Source organism: Polyodon spathula, chromosome 23 (assembly GCF_017654505.1).
Source record: "Polyodon spathula isolate WHYD16114869_AA chromosome 23, ASM1765450v1, whole genome shotgun sequence".
In the NCBI taxonomy this organism is placed as follows: Eukaryota; Metazoa; Chordata; class Actinopteri; order Acipenseriformes; family Polyodontidae; genus Polyodon; species Polyodon spathula.
Window position 1 is genome coordinate 5,346,758 of NC_054556.1, and position 17,316 is coordinate 5,364,073.

General features: G+C 37.3%; 1 protein-coding gene across 5 annotated transcripts; it reads left to right on the forward strand.

The window, feature by feature from the left end:
* Positions 1–384: 384 nt before the first annotated feature.
* LOC121298209 (nischarin-like) lies at positions 385–15,474 on the forward strand. 5 transcript variants are annotated; one of them, XM_041225173.1, is made up of 20 exons: positions 385–663; positions 1,501–1,584; positions 2,120–2,302; positions 3,844–3,892; positions 4,062–4,225; positions 4,327–4,425; positions 4,683–4,778; positions 5,674–5,826; positions 6,060–6,128; positions 6,239–6,424; positions 6,759–6,887; positions 6,983–7,093; positions 7,851–7,959; positions 8,615–8,730; positions 9,008–9,066; positions 9,670–10,961; positions 11,352–11,502; positions 11,763–11,891; positions 12,145–12,301; positions 14,535–15,474. In XM_041225173.1, exons 1-16 carry the CDS (start codon positions 577–579, stop codon positions 9,755–9,757), a joined length of 1,782 nt encoding a protein of 593 aa, XP_041081107.1. In that variant the 5' UTR covers positions 385–576; the 3' UTR covers positions 9,758–10,961; positions 11,352–11,502; positions 11,763–11,891; positions 12,145–12,301; positions 14,535–15,474. The 5 variants fall into 5 exon arrangements, with proteins under 5 accessions (XP_041081107.1, XP_041081105.1, XP_041081106.1 ...); XM_041225171.1 differs by lacking the exon at positions 14,535–15,474 and adding an exon at positions 12,452–13,484; XM_041225172.1 differs by lacking the exon at positions 14,535–15,474 and adding an exon at positions 12,452–13,484 and having other exon boundaries at positions 11,766–11,891.
* The last annotated feature ends 1,842 nt before the right edge of the window (positions 15,475–17,316 follow it).

The window sequence follows — 17,316 nt, forward strand, 5'->3', positions numbered from 1 at the left end:
GTATTTTTTTTATGAATATCTTTGTGAATGAAGCAGTGCATGCTACCACTGATTGGCTGTGCTGTTAATAGTTATATCTGGAGGCCCATTTGTCTGGTTTCAGTTAAACTATGCATGGCCCTGGGTATTATATAATGGCATTCTAAATAATGTGAGAGCTGTAGATTATGGTGGTTTTGGCAGTACTTTGCATGATGCTAATTTCTGTTTTAGTGTTTTCAAATTTGTAGAATTGCACATCTGTTAAATAAAGTCTATTTCAAGGTGTTTTGTAACACATACACGTTAACTTTAATCACATTCTTCCAGTTTTGCCAACTGAAACAATAGTGCAATAATTACACTGTCCTCTGTTCTCCTGACAGCTGTGGGCAGACGGTTTGAATAAAGTTTAACCAGTTTGAATCGATCTCCTTGCCGCTGTGAAGAAAAATAAAAACAAAGATGGAGACCGGAGGTTTGGGAGGAGATGTTTACGTGACAAGGAGGGTAGGAATAAGCAATGTATTGTATTAAATAGCACACATCATATTATTTTATAGTATTTGCAGTTTATTTGAATTTAATTTATACAAAATGGAATCTGAGGTGTTTCCTGACGAGGCAATCGAAAGGAAGGAGGTCTGTATTGTGGGATCTGAGCTCGTCGTAGAAAACTACACGGTATGTATAAATGTACTTGGTGGTGGTTTTGTTTTATCATTATTTTACTGTCTGATAAACTGTCTGCTAGAAATGTCTGTGTTTGACTGTGAGACGTGACACTAAGCCTGCTGCTGCAATGTAAACTAAGCCTGTATTCTTGCATGGAGGTTGTGAACGCAGGTTGCGAGGATTTCCTCTCTAAAGACAAACAGGAGTTAACGTTTGTCATTTATTGTTTCCGATGGCAGTAATTGCTTTTATTTGAAAGGTCCATGTGTTTAAATGTCCATTTTAAAACTTAATAACGTACTTTACGTCTAGATCCAGTCGTATTATTAGGCCACAAAAAGAATACCATGCAAACTAGGTGATTCTGTATCGTGTCACATGGTCGATTGTCATTAATTGGTCAAAGAAATATTAGCCGGGGGATTACAGTGTATTGTAATCTCACTTGTTAATAGCAATGTCAGATGGGAGGGTCTGCAGCAACTGAAATTACAGATACACCTTGCGCTAATTATCGGACTTGCTGGTTCCAGTCTTTTGCTGCAAGTTAAAATGTATTATGCAGTCTTCTATAGCACCATACTGTACTCAATCATTTGTGCATTTGCATGCAATTTTCACATTACAGTATCTCACATACTTTAAGTAATATTGTATGCCCATTCTTGCTTATATATATATATATATATATATATATATATATAGATTTTTTTTTTTTTTTTTTCTAGACTGAAAATTATGACTTATTCTGAAAATATTTATAAACCGTGTGCAGCATGAGTTATAAACTGTAAGTTACCTACTCATAATAAGTTTATTGATTCACTTTTTATTATTATTATTCAGGTTTATATAATAGAGGTGAAAGTTGGAAACCACAAGTGGACTGTCAAGCACCGCTACAGTGATTTTCATGATCTGCATGAAAAGGTAATCTTTGAAGAAGCATTAACATATGCTGATAGAATTCTTTTTTTCTACCGCCTCCCATTTACACTAGCAAGCTCTTCCAAAGAGCACGTTTCATGCACGACAGTCTGCCTGGCATGGTGTGATCAAGGGGAGAGATTACATTATTTTCTCACTGCTTATAAGTACTGTGAAAACAGAGTGTTTAGTGCAATGACATGCTTAAATTATGCAGGCAAAAACCCATTATATAAGAGTCTAAAGTCCTTTCTGAGTGCAGACAAACAGTGCTCAAAACACCATGTACTCTTTAGACATTCCTTGTTCTTATAGCAGTTAACCATTTCAAAGGAACAGGATTCAGGAGAAGGTTGCTGCAATTGTTTACACTTAGGATCTTCTGTATTGCAGTCAGTGTCCGAACCACTGGGCACTGGGAACAGATTTCAGACTGCTGCTGTGATACGTATAAGCTAGGATATTGCACAGTTGTTTCCACTGATACAAATGGTGTAAAATGTAAAGCACTCTCATACTGTCAATTTTTTGCTTCCAGCTCACTGCGGAGAAGTTGATCGACAAGAACCTGCTTCCACCAAAGAAAATCATTGGTAAAAACTCCAAAAGCCTAGTGGAAAAGAGACAAAAGGAACTCGAAGTATATCTGCAAACTCTGCTGGCCAAATTCCCTCTGGCTGCACCCAAAGTCTTGTCTTGTTTTCTGAATTTTCATCTATATGTAAGTTCACTTTAGTTGCTTAATACTTTTCTTTCGCTTCTATGTATTTTTAGGCAAAGCTATATATTAGTCATTCTATCTAAGATCTGTAAATTTAAAAATTAAATCAACACTTCTACAGCAAAACTACCCACACAGAGTATCTGTATGAGCATAAGAGCTTAAGCACCTGACCATAAATGTCTGTGGCCACTGTGCTGACAAATGAGACATATACTGCTTTGTGCCACTGTGGAATTAAATGTATTGCTCTTGTACATGCAGGTATGGATGGAATAAATTGCTTAAGGGTTGTTTATGTTCTGTCAGCGACAAATAATATACAGTGTGTTGGTGAGTTGGCAGTACATAGTGTTAGTATCTAGGGACAGTTATAATGTGTATGGAATATTTATCAGTATCAGGAGTGTCTTTAATCTGTCTATTAAAAATAGTCATCTATTATGGCTTGTTTCTTGCGACACCTTTCACAAATACGAATGCCTCAATGTTGCTAAATTGAGACTAAACTCAATTTAGAAACTACACTAATACATGCTCTGTCTGCGGTAGCTTCTTATGATTTTAACTCGTGGCAGGTAATCAAGGAAACCAGAAGTATTATTTTTTTTTTCTTCCTAGCGTGGCAGAGTTTGACTGCTCTTTGCCAGATGAGCAGTCATTGTAGTAGGCCTTGCTTTTCCTTCAAGGTTCTCTGTCCATGGACAACTCCCAGTTTTGCAAGCCAGCATCTGTCTTGACTCAATTTTTGTTTCTTAAGTTGAGTCTGACGTATCTACAGTAAATACCAAATTTGTATAACCTTTAAAGTTCAATGTCCGTTTGTAGCGTGACTGTGGAACATGTGACAAACAGCATTGGAATGCTGTGCATTGTTTAGATAATTGTAGAACATGGTTTATTAAACAGAATTGCAACCTAGACTTTGTATTTTAAGTAAAGTTATGTTTCTTTCCTGTATTTGTTCAGTACGTTTAAGCATTTATTTTGGGCTGATTTGCAAGGTTAATGAGGTGTTGATTTGCTGGTTGGCTTTAGCTCTTAACCCCAGGGAAATCTTAAAATATATCTTGCATCATTTATATGTTGACTTGAAAGCTGTGAGCAACCTCTGTAAGTCTAGATATAGCCGCAGTGAAATAGTGCTGGACTTATCCTTAATTAAACACTGTGGAAAATATCAGTATTGCGAAAACCTGTCACTGTTTGAATTATTGTTTGTCAGGTTCCAGCAAGTTAAGAAATGTAGATTAAAAAAATCTGCAGCAGTTCTTCACTTATGCTTGCTTTGCTTTATGATCCTGTATTCATATGTAAGGGTAGTCTTTTAATGAAATGGCAGTTACTATCTTGTCATGAAAGTGTAATTCGTAGCTCAAAAAGTGTTTGTTTTTTGTTAGTAAGCCCTTAATCTTCCATCCTTAGTAATGTGTGCATGAAATGTAGACTTACCGCATTGAGTAGGTCAGTACAAAGTAAAGAATAGTTATTTTACATGCTGTGTTTAATTCATTATTAAAGCCTCTCTGTCTGCTTTGCAGGAAATAAATGGAATTACAGCAGCACTGGCTGAAGATCTGTTTAATAAAGGTACTGTATTAAAATAGCTCTGAACTTTCAGTAAACAATTAAAATGAAGTTACACATGGAAATGCAGGCTTAATATAAAATGATGCTTTTTTGATCATTTATAATTAAATATCTGAACAATCTTGTATTTCATTTTGAATTGACTGTTTGTTTGTTTTTTTACCTTCAGGAGAGCAACTTCTTGTGGCTGGACAGGTATTCTGTCTCCGGCCTTTGCAGTTATATGCTATCACCCAGCTGCTCCGACTTGCCAAACCCACCTGTGCTAATGGGGATGCCAAGGCAGACCTGGGGCACATTCTAGATTTTACCTGTAGGCTCAAATATTTGAAGGTAAACTTTTGTATAAGTTGAATTATTCTAACCAGTAAGAAATGTAAAAGTTTAGGACTACCTGCAGAAAGGAAACATAAGAAGATATTTTTTCTCTCCAGGTCAGTGGCACCTCTCAAGGTTCTGTGGGCAGCAGCAATATCCAGGAGCATCTTCTCCCATTTGACTTATCAGTATTCAAGTCACTTCTTCAGATAGAGGTATTGCAGACTATCAGCAGTCACAAAAATATGAAGACTAGTTTGATTTAACAATGAGTATATTCTGTAGTAAACAAATGGGCTTTTTATTAGCCTACTTCAAGGCTTGCTAGTGCGTCTTTTTATAATGAAAATAAATCATATACAGGTATACAAAAAAAAAGCAGCTCAATGTGATCCTGCCAAATACAACTGAAACATGTTTTGTGTGTAAATCCTGTTGTAAAGTCCATGCTTTTATATTGTTCTTTTTACAGATTAGTCACTGCGAAGCAAAACAGATAAAAGGACTTCCTTCTTTAAAGCCGACCTTGGCTACAATGGGAGTGTGCTATTCAGCATCATCAATGAAGGTATAGCATCTTCTTATATGGCATGTATAAGTATTTAATCATTTTTTGCATAACCATGTAGTTGCACAGTTATATTGCTGATTAATTTACTATTGATTTCCTAAAACAAAAGGTTTGTTTACCTGATTCACAGAGTGTAGTTAACATTGACGTTTCCTTGGATCAGTAGAGTGTGTGTGTTTACTCCGAATTTATATACCTGTGCCTTGATACTTCATATTAGGGAGTGAATTGTTCTGTGTAATACTGTAATAAATCACTCGCCTTTTAGAGAATAGCCATGTAGCTACAGAGTTTTGTTTGGATCTGACTCTGGTTCTTTATCAGTACATTTTACATGACATGAAGTAATCAGATTTCAGGAAATCTGAAAAGCATTTATGGTGAAGGAACTTCAAAATCTGATTGTATTCCCTGTTCATATGAAAATTCCCATTATCAGATCTCAGTAAGCTTTTTGTATTCCTTATATATATAGTTTTTTTTATAGTCAGTGATGTTTTGCCAACTTTTTTTTTTTTTTTTTTTAAATGTCAGGCAAGTTTAGAAGTTTCAGGAGACAAGATAAATTATTACTGTCCGCATTCATACAAAACATAATTTACAGGACATTCACGGTTCATACTGCATTCATGTGCTATAATGTGCCATTTAAACATACTGACAGATAGAGGGTAGGCACTTGTTTTCTGGCTACACTTTATGTGTTCTAACAGCAACATACCAGATTTAGCGTTAATTTGTGGGGGACAAAAAAAAGAAGTGGAATGTGATCCTTTCCTCCTGACAATAGGTTTCTGGAGCACCATGAGGTAAGCGAAAGACTATGCATTGTTCATTCTTAGACACAGACACTTCCCCTGTTTTTACATATTAATGCTTCTTATATTCACAGGATATACTGGTACCAGAATCCTTGGAATTTGATCACTGGATAGTGGAGGGAGTGTCATCAGACTGTCCAGTCGCAGCAGTTATTCCGACTTGGAAAAACTTAACAACACTTGACATGAGTCATAATCACATAATGTGCATTGATGAGTCCGTGGTAAGCAGGCACACCACACAAAAAAAAAACTGTTAGTTTTGCATTTTAATAATCCATAAATGTGATTACTTTTTGATTTCCAAATTTGAAGAGTAGTTTCAGTTTTTGTTTGATTCTATTCTAGATATTCTTTCATTGTATTTATGATCATAGACAGACTGATTTGATTAAGCTAACTAACCGTGTAGCTATTTTTAGAATGTAGTTTGATATATTAATTATTTATTTTACAGAAATTGATACCAAAAGTTGAATTCCTGGACCTCAGTCATAACGAACTGTCTCTTTTAGAGAACTTGCAGGTAAGAGCATAACCTTGTTTATTTGAGCTAAATATATATTCTGTTAGTAGGGGGCTCGTCTGTTGAAATGAGAAATCCTTACAAATGCAATATTTCTTGTCTTTTTACAGCATCTGTATAACCTGATTCACCTGGATCTGTCTTACAATAAACTTGCAGTATTAGAAGGTGTTCACACAAAGCTTGGAAACATCAAAACGCTGAATTTGGCAGGAAACCTTCTAGAAAGTCTTTCTGGTCTTAGTAAACTTTATTCTCTTGTAAACTTGGATTTAAGCAACAATAAACTAGCCCAGGTAATGTATTTTCTCAAAGCAAATGTGCATTCATATAGTAGAGCATGTAATGTCTCGTTTTACCCTTCACAAAATAAAGGGTACCTTTTCTATCGTCTGGAACTTCCACGTGCTATTTATTTGTTTTTGTTTTTTTTTCCTCTGGCTGCACATTACAGATTCACTGCATGTATATTTTAAACATGTATAATATGATCAAATATACTGATGGATTTTCAGTTGGTTTGGGAAATAATGCTTAAACATAAACACTGTATAACCTTTAACAGGGATTTTATGTGTTAACATAAACTTCACGTATATGTTACTATGATGTTGGTTTTTCTTCTTTCAGTTAGAAGAAATTAAACACATTGGAAGTTTACCCTGTTTGGAAAAACTGAATCTGTCCAACAACCCCTTGAGCATCATTCCTGATTACAGAACCAAGGTGCTTGCACAGTTTTGGGACAGAGCATCAGAGGTATGTGTCATCAGAGCAGAGTGGTGAATGGGCAGTGCTCTGCTTTATAATACTGATACAGGTAACTGATGTAGCTGTGTTTTTGTGCACTATAGGTATGCTTAGACAGCACTGCTCCAACAGAGAAGGAGATGGACACTGTGGAAGTGTTAAAAGCCATTCAGAAAGCCAAAGCAGCAAAGGACAGGATGAATACAGAGAAAAAGGTGAGGCAGACAAAGAAACTAAAATACAAAAAAAAAGTCCATCTGCTTTTACTCTGTACGTACTGTAGTAATATTAATAGATTTCCAGGGTGATGGTGCAAGAATCTCCTTTTTCCAGATAAGAGAATATCCTTTCTCTCAACACCTATAGAAATATAAAAAAATGATTACTGCAGTAATCTGTAAATTATGTTGGGACTGAACACATTGAACTTGATGTCATTCATCTTGCTGTTTTTAAAGATGTAATCCCGTATTTAAGCACTAGCATCCAAGTAAATGGATAGGACTTCAGTGTACTTACTGGCACCCTAAAGATTTATTATACAGCCCTAAATGTCTGCATTTTACCTCAAGGAAATAATAAAGCTTGATGGCTTACTGCAACAAAATGGCCGTCTACACAAAATACAGATGTTCAATTTCCTGCCAGCATTTGTTGTATATGCACGTATAAACAAGCCCAGGAGGAAGATTGCCTTTCATAGATCATTCTGTTTCCCTAAAGCTAATTAGAATGCTTGAGCCAACTTATTTATGAATTCCTGCTTCTTTTCTGTGTGCTGTTGGTGTAATTACCAGTAGGCTTTAAAGCATTACTCTTGTCTTAAGAGATTGTATTACAGTACACATACCCTGTGCATTCATCAGTACAATCTTTATGTGTGCTTCAAAGGCGCTTCTTGTACTGTGCAGATGCTTTGTAATATCATAGTTGCCTGTCAGCGTTTTACCATGTCCACGATCTCTTTGTCAGATCAGTGAGGACTCCAAGCTTTCTGCTGCCGGGTTCAAACCCAACTGCTCCTCTTTCACTGCTCCACCCTCCTCTCCCTCTCTGCCCCATCCTGCCAGCTCCAGCCAAGGTAATCATGTATGTATCAGGCTGCTGGGGCTGGGCTCTTTCCTGGGTCTGCTCTTCTGCGCTACCCTGGTGCTTGCTAGGGAAATGGACATTAGAAGTACTCAAGTTTGTAAAAGAATATGATGCGTCGTGCTGAGATTTGTTTAGTTTGTTTAAAGATTTAGAAGGTGTTCTAAGCTTAATCAGTTTATTGATCAATACATGATCTGTATTAAAAAATGTTTTTAGAGTAGCGTATGAAAGTATTGATTTAAATTTCAGTCGCCTAATATATTTAAAGATTACTTGGATGATTAGGCACGTGTGTATCAAATATAAACTCTTTTTGTGATATGCAGGCAGACTATGTATTTGGTAAATTTGCCTTCAGTCGACCAGTGTGTGTGCTTTTTTAAGAAAGGATCTTTCTAATAAACTGGCAAAGATTTTCTTATGAATTAGGTCATGGCTGTTAAATGAATTTTCCAACTTGCATATCGTGGTGAGCTATCCGAGTGTAATTTGCTGTTGTTTTGGAGACTGATTCTTTCCTTTCAAATTTCTTTCCTATTAATAGAAACTGTTGTATGTTACAGATGGGATAAAGAGTTTTGTTGTTTAAAAACTGAAGTATGTAAAAAGAGAAATGATTACTTTTTTTTTTTTTTTTATCTCAGAAGTAGTATGTAAAAACACAGCCCTAGTTAGCAATGATATATCGACTCCTATGGATTCTGCAATTACCCAGAGATGCACCAACATACAAAATTCTGCTTGTGAGGATACAATACAGGTAATTTCTCATATGCCTTCGTAATATATTAATTGTGTACAGTAAATGTAATTATTTAATCTAAAGCATTGTCTTTTTTAAATTCATCATGCATGCTTGATCTTGTTAATTATGAGTGCACTGCTTTAAATACTGAATTTGATATACTGTTTGGTTTCATTTAACTGCAGACTTGTGTTGCAGTATTTGTAATGAGGGTAGGACCAATTTCAGTAAAAAGAAGCATATATTGTAAGTGTTACTGTTCAGCTATCTTTTTCGTCTTTCCTCTGTACAGGTTAAACATACACATGGATCCAGTTTGTTACCCATAAATGTGACTGAACAGCACTTCAGGTACAGAGAATATATTACATTTGATGATGAAAAATTGTAAAAATTAGGGACGTTTACTTTGTTGCATCATTTTAAAGAATTTTCTGGTACTGTGATTGTAGGGGCTGCCAATATTTATGTTGCATTATTTTGAGATCACTCTATTGTCGCTCTTGATTATGTGTAATTATACTTCATTATTTGTTCAGTAGAAATGCTTTCCACAACCCTAAATGGAAATGTTCCTGATTTGAGCTGGCTTGCTTGCATGTTGGTATTCTTTTGTTTTTGTTTTTTAGCCCCCCCAGTAGTTTTTAGTAGCATTTTAAACAGCTTGAGTGCATACAACCAGATTAATACTTAAATACATGAACTCTAGAGGGCAGAACCTTACAACTAAACAATTTCTGCATGCATTGATCTGAATATACTGTATAAACTATTGTGCTTGGTATAGTTTACTAATTTGTATTAAGTAACACATTAAAATGTTCTTGCTAGTTTTAGTAAACCCCTCCATATTTAAGTTTTACAGGATTAAGTTTGTGGAGTAAAAAAAAAACAGTTGTTAGTGATTTGGATGACTGCAGTTACTTATTCACTAAACCTATTATTTTTTTTTAGTTACAGTTGCCACTGTGCAAAGGACGAAGACAGTATGTGGACCAATTGGAAAAAGACCCAAGTGCTACCTCTCTTACACTGCTACTAACCTGGACTTTACTTCACATTTAACTGGACTTATTAGGAATGCCATGTGGGAAGAACATTTCAAAGCATCCAAGACCAGCATGCATGTGGATACAGTCCATGAATCGTTGAGCCAGGCTTCAGGGGATGGCTATTTCGAAATGGGACTTGATGAGGGGGAGCGTGGTTCAGGTTGCACCGGTCTCCAGGTGCTACAGCTGAAAGTTGTGAAGATGCAGGTGAAGAGCTTATCCGAATATAGAAAGTCTTTTGGGTTTACTGCATTCAGGTCAGCAAAGATTTAAGCCAGTTTGAATCTTGTGTTGTGTTGACTGACAATCTGCTGGCTGTGCTCCGAATTCCTCATCAAGAACTGACTGGAAACATGCAAAGTGTCACGGGTAACATGGAAAACATCTTGACCGTCCCATTCATAGAGATAGAAGCAGTTAGCTTTGATGTTCCAGAAACCTGTCTTTCCTTGAAGTTGAAGACAAGTGATACTTACTGGTGCTTTCTTTCGAATTCACAGAATTTGAGAGCAATCTACTCTTGTTTAAACATGTTTAATTCGGCTGTGAAAAGTTTGAGTTCAGCACAGGATTTTATCAATCAGCTGTTGGAGTCCCATCAGGTAACAGATGGTGACACTGTTGTTAAAGGTGCCTTTGCCGCTCATCTTCTTAACCTTGCAGAGAATACCGCCTGTAACCAACAAAGCCACAGCTTCCCCACTAACTCTTCAAATGAGGCCAAGAACTCTCCGTGTTCGGATATCCTCTCATTCACGTGGCAGTCAGAGACAGACCAAGACCCTGTTCATGTGCCCTGTCTGCTCTTATTAACACCCAGTCAACTGTGTATTATAAAAGTGGACTTTGTTGCACTTGCGATAAAAGCCAAGACACTTGAAGAGAAGAGATGGGTGGAGTTCATTCAGATCCCTCTAGCCTCTGTGCTTCTTCTCCATCCCAAACAAGGCTGCAGTAGCAGCACCCAGCCAGCAGGTGCCTTCCGGGATGGCCATGTCCTGGAACTCATGACCCGGTCACTGCTGTCGTTGTCCTGCCCCATGACAAGTTCTTGTTTCTGAATCTGTTCAGTCAGCATAGAGCCAGCCTGCAGGATGTGAAGACCATTGCTTTCTTCAAGGTGAAAAAATGTCACGGTTCAATAAAGAGCTGTCCCTTGAGCCCCACAATGACCCAAAGAACTCTTAAGAGCAGGTACAGTGAAGCTACTGTGTATTCACAGCTTGGAAACTGATTGCTACAACACTTTTAACTGCACTTACTCTTCTCGTGCTCATAAACATCTAAAGCTTTTATGGGGCCAACACCTAAAATTCTATTAATCATATTTAAAGTTTATGGAAATATTCCTTTTGTCACTTTTATGGAATGACACACTGTGCTGATATTACTATGTATTTGCCAACATGAAAATCAAGAAAGTAAAGATCCAATTGGTCAGTTTTTGCATTTTAAATGTATGTTGTGTGGCATTAGGCCCTATATATTGTGTTTTCCTGGCTCTGTATTGGTTATAGTTGTAAGATTGTAATTGCTGAAGGTATTTCTGACAATCTGAAGAGTGGTGGTCCCCTTTTATTGCAGGTGGGGAATGAAGAGATAAAGTACCTCTTATGGTCCTCTGTGGTGTTTTATAAAGCTCCTGATGTGGAAATCACTGCCTGCATTATGCTGTCTACAAAAGCGGTTTATTTTGTTCTTCATGATTCTGCTGCTCAACTTGGTGATCAGTCACGTAAGCATTCTCCAATTTTGCACCCTATAACCCTAAAGAATGTCTGATAAAAGATGTACATCACCTGGAACAAGTGGACTTGTCTAATTATTTTAAGGCTCAGTTTAAATACAGATATGTTTGCATCCCAAAATTTGAGTGCCCTATACAATCACTTCCTTGAAAAAATAGGCTTGTTTGTAAAGGTGACGTGCAAAACTGTCATATCCCTTCTTGCCTTTTGGTTTGATTTGAAATGCTTTTTCTTTATTTTTTTGCAGTAGTTTGGGGTTGGAAGCCCTCTGATCATGAAAAAGGAGACTTTCACCATTCATACTGCTTCACAATAAAGCTGAATGACCTGCAATCAGTAAATGTTGGGCTTTTTGATCAGTACTTCAGAGTAGCGGGTGAGTAACACAAGAAGTGCTAAATAACAGTCTACACTGAACTGGCAGTAAGCAAACAATTGTAACCTTGTAGTTTTAGTACAAAGGTTTTTGTTGTGTATTTTCTTTAATGTACTACTTTAACATGATTGTACAGTATTCTTAAAAATCAGTTTGCAACAGCTTATGATTTATATTGTGAAATTGATTGAAACACTTTGTTGTAAATCTAAGTGTTTTTAATTGAATATAAAGTTGTTTTGTTTTGTTTCAGGACCTTCAGCAGATCACATCATCTCCTGTCTGACCACAGCTACAGTACCCATGCCTTTATACAAGAGCTCATGTGTGCCCTGTCCTTCCTAACAAAGACACCATCTCCAGAGCCAGTTGACAAGATTTCTAGACTGAATTTGGAAACAAAAGCACAGGTAGGGAGGGGTCACTTCTCTCGGGCTCTGTCGTACTGACATACCATCTTATTGATGCACAGACTAAAATGTTTGTTCTCAGAATAACTTGCGAGTCTCTGCTGTTGGCTGCACACTTCTTTTAAGTGTTTTGATCTCCATTCCCAACAGGCAAAATGGAAAACTATGAGCTTGTTCATTCTAGTCGAGTGAAGTTCATATACCCAAGTGAGGAAGAGATCGCGGACCTGACCTATATTGTTGCAGAGAAAATGGGAGACCTGGCTAATCTGCACGCGTATAACATCCTCCTGTACGTACTAGCCTTTCAAGTGTGTCACTCCAAAAGCACAACATCAGAGGACCAGCGTCTCCTTCATCCAAAAACATTCATTCTCACCGGCTCGGACATGTTCCTGTTTGATGAGGATTACGTCAGCTACCCACTGCCTGATTTTGCTAAGGAACCCCCTCAGAGACAAATACCGCTTGACCGATTCCAGGAGAATCCGTGACCTTGGTCGGGTGTTGATGGGCTATCAGACATACCCGCAAGCACTTACCTTTCTGTTTGATGATGTTGAAAGTCCTGACTTATTGTGCAACTTGACAATGGACCATTTTGCCAATAAGTTTAACACTTCGGCATGAAAACAAGAACTGGCAGTGTTGACAAGGAGATCCAGTGGTGCATTTTTGTGACTGGTTCAGACAGCTGAGAAAAGCTCATCTTGTTGGCTCGCCAATGGGAGCTACTCTGCAGCAGGAAGCTATCATTGGATCTCACTGGCTAAAGCATAAAAACACATTTAAGTGTTTACTTATTAATGGGCAGACCACAAAGTGTTCACTGACTGTTTAAAAGATACACTTTTGCTGTATATAGTTTCTTCACTGTGCATCCTGGGAAATTGTACATAAACCAATGGAGTCTTGAGCTAATTAACTTATTTTCATTAACTGTATCATGATTGTCTTACTGTTTACAGTAAGGATTGTGTACTGTATATAATAGTTAAAGCATATTGTGTCCATGTGTACACTGTATTCATATCGAATGTGCTATTTTATTTAGAAATCTGCAAATGTATTTAATAGGTCTTGTTTAATAGGTCTTTGAACCTTTTTATTGTTAAATCCAAAGTTCTTGTATGCTGTGTTATTTCTGTATGTTTAATCATGAAGAGTAACAAAAATAAATCATACCCAGTACCTTAATGATAGATGTTTGTTCTGCGGGTCTTTTTTAGGTGCGTTTTAAACTCTAGAACGTTTAACGGGAGAGTTAAGTTTCATTTTGTTTGTGCCTGACTGGGACACACAGTGTGTGTGTGTGTGTGTGTGTGTGTATATATATATATATATATATATATATATATATATATATATATATATATATATATATATATATATATATATATATATATATAAAATGCAAAACGTGTCTCCCAATTTCATTAGGCTCAAAAGTTTCCCTTTGATTTGATAGGTCTAAATTTTTTGTTAAATTTTTTTTTTAAGATGCCTTACCGGTGTGCTACCGTTCGTAACCATGATAAGCACCTTTCGTGGCGTTGGTGAACGGTCTCGGTGAAGACTTCTTTCTTCGGTTCGGCTCTTGCTATTGAACGATAACCAAAAACGGTTCTAATGAGACCTAAGTGGATTCACTTCACGTTGCAAGTCTTGTGAGATTCTGTAAAAGCACATTTCGTGAGGTGGTACACTATGAAACTTTCCGCGATATAATATTATTAATTCTTGCATGAACCACTACTGTGCGTTATTGTACATTTTTTTTTCATATATGGCTTTGTATTTGCTTGTGCAGGGTTTCATTCCCTTCAATGATATGACTTCTTCTCTTCTTTACATCTTATTTTTACACATAACTTAAATATATGGAGATGCTTGTGCATGTGTTTACATCCTTCAAATGAACTATTATCTTCTTTATTAAAAACTCAAATATTTGCTAAATTAGCATCTATTTGTGTAAAACTAACATTAGTGCTTTAGGAAATATCATCTTCTTGGTTTATGAATTGTGAAGAATGTTCTACATTCTTGTAGTATTATTAGAATTTATATTATTTAATATCATCAGTCAGGGTTGCTCCAGTAGTTGAAGTTCGGCACTGTTAGTTGGAGGGCGTCCTGCACCTTTATCTCAGTTTGGAACTTGCATGTATTGATAATTCAGCATTGTGCATTGCAACTCCAGTGAGTATCTTTTTCTGTTTTTATTTCACAGGCTGGTGTTCATTCCAGAGCCAATGCGACACTCCCTGTGGAATCCCTATTGAAGACTGGTGACTTTGCACAGCCAGGATGTGACCCTGCACCCTGGTGACTGTACTACGCCCCCTGCACACAGGCACAGCAATGGTGCACTCTGCTTCAGAGATTGAAAAGAAAAAAAAAAACAAGAAATTGATGACACCACAGTTGTGTGATGAAAATATTATCCACTGAATCTGCTCCTACACATTGTACAAATAATTAATTCAAGTACTAGTTAGCATTTTCCTAGGGTGTAAGCTCTGTTCTGGCTGGCTCAGTTGGTAGAGCATTGCAATCTGATCCACAGCATTGTTGGTTTAAGTCCCACATGAGGCACAAGTGTTAAGACTTCATTTTCAAAAATATTGTTTAATTTACCTTAAAGAATCCAGTTCACAAATCCTTAGGTCCACATCACAAAATGTAATAATGTTTTCACAGAGCTGGCAAGCTGGTTGGTTCCATTGGAAGAGCAGGGAACTCTGATCCCTCAGATAGTGGGTTCAAACCCCCTGTTAGGGGCATGTGTTTTTCTTTACACTTTTTGGTAGACTCAGTTTTATAGAATGGGACAAGGTAACAGTGGTCTTAAGCATAAAAATAATAATATAAAGAGGTTGCAATGGTAGACTTACACATGGAGCCAAGTGGTTTGAGAATTCACTGCTGCTGTTCCTCCTTTGGTTAATTTCCTATATATTCAATGAAAAAGCAAACTCTTCTACAGTAGTGAGATAGTGCAGTGGGCTACTTTGCTGTGGTGTTGTGCTTTTTTTTTTTCGTCCTTTGGGGGACTGGGTTCAAATCCAGTGGATTCTGTCCTTCATTTCTATGATTGTTTAATTGACCTTACATTCAGTGTGAAACAGAAATTTCCTGTGGGAGCTGGTGGTGCAGTGCGCTAAGCCCATGGCCTCCTCTCCCTGAAGATGGCAGTTCAAATCCAGCTCTGGGTAAGTTCCTGAGGTCAGTAATGATTGTTGGTTGTGTTTCCATGGATGGAGGGAGGAGGAGGAGGAGGAGGAAGAAAAGGATAGAAGGGGGGGGGTCTGGCCCCCCCCTGCCTGGGAGGAGAGTGTCAGGTTGGGGTATTGCTACTGGAGCAAAGAGAAATGTGACAAACTTTTAGTTTATACTTGAGCATTTACAACTCTCTTCATACATATTTTCAACTCTCATTCTTGAGAAAGCTCAAGTATAAATTAAACCAGTTTGGTCACATTTCTCTTCACTCCAGTAGCAACACCCCAACCTGACACTCTTCTCCCAGGCAGGGGGGGGCAGACCCCCCCCCCCTCTATCATCACCTACCTCCTCCCTCCATCTGTGGAAACACAACCAACATTATTACTCACCTCAGGAACTTACCCAGAGCTGGATTTGAACTGCCATCTTCATGGAGAGAAGGCCATGGGCTTAGTCCACTGAACCACCAGCTCCCACAGAAACTCTCTGCTTCACACTGAATATAAGACAAATGAAGCAATTATTAGAAAATAAAGAAAGCAATCATATTTGAACCCAGTCCCTCAGAATTGAAGTGCACAGCATGCTAGTGAATTAGCTCACTGCACCACTGGGCTCTTTGTGACAGTCTAGTAGTCTAAGTTTGTATATGAGATTAACTTCCCCTTTTTCTTGAACAAACCTGGAGTTGAGAATCATGGATCTTTTTGCATTTGCAGTGTTTCGTGCCACTGAAGAGAGAAGGGATCTTCAAACCCAAACCTATTACACAGTAGGGCTATGAGGTAAATACCTCTGTGTGTGTGTGTGATGACTGTGCTGACTTCCACAGGAAAACCATTTTGTATATTGTGTCCCTGCTCCAGCTGTGGAATCTGAAGCTAGTCAGCAAAAATAATTGTACTTCTAGCAGGTTGACTTAGTTGAAAGTGTTTTTGTGCTGAAACTGTACAAGCTGGATGCTTTTCATAACATTCCATTATGAAGTAAACTTGCACACCCCTTACTACTGTACTACCTCCACTTTGAATTCATTATTACTGATGAAACAGCAGGAGTGAGAATCCTTCCTAAATAGGCAAAGTTAGCACTTCTGTCAACATGCCTTAGCATTACCAGCAACCACTCGGGCGTTGGTGACCAAAGCAGGAAAATAACCTTGATTTATTGACTTTGCATGAGTGAAGTGAGCTCTGTTAACACTTTCCTTTTCTTGTTGCAGAAGTGGATTGCCATTATGATCAAGGACATGTGGAGAGCTATGAAAAGGTGTAAGATGACTTCAATAGTTGAAAGCTTGAATAAAGAAGTTATGTAGTATGTTTGTGTATTTGTACCTGGGATTATTGGTTGGTTTGTTATAATAAATAGAGTAAGCATGTTGGTGTGTCTCGTTGTTTATGTATACCCTTTTAGGGCTTGTTATTACTGTTCTATTAAACAAATATTTAAAGAAATATGCATTTTGTTTGAACACGTGCATTATTAAATGGCGTACTAATAAAAGTATTAAAGCTATGTTTGCTAATGCTTTTTTAAAATTCCATTCATGTATTGCAAAAATTAAGAATCTCCTCTGTATACAGCATCTACCTTGTTTCTCCAAATACTGTCTCAGATTCTTTCAATAATTATTAGACTTCTGCTTTTCATAAGAAATAAGTTACAGAAAGTTGTTCTTGGGAGTTAAGGCAGTTGTCATTGACTGAAACACAAACTTGTTTGATGTTTTTAATTAAGTTAATGTTCTCCAGTGCACATGAACATGACTGACAACATCCACGAGG

What these genes read in the sequence shown, in the direction of transcription:
- LOC121298209 (XM_041225173.1), top strand. Translation starts at nt 577, where the DNA reads ATGGAATCTGAGGTGTTTCCTGACGAGGCAATCGAAAGGAAGGAGGTC. An exon ending in TTCTGAATTTTCATCTATAT is followed by an intron (nt 2,303 to 3,843) that starts GTAAGTTCACTT and finishes TCTGCTTTGCAG; the next exon opens with GAAATAAATGGAATTACAGC. An exon ending in TTTGGGACAGAGCATCAGAG is followed by an intron (nt 6,888 to 6,982) that starts GTATGTGTCATC and finishes TGTGCACTATAG; the next exon opens with GTATGCTTAGACAGCACTGC.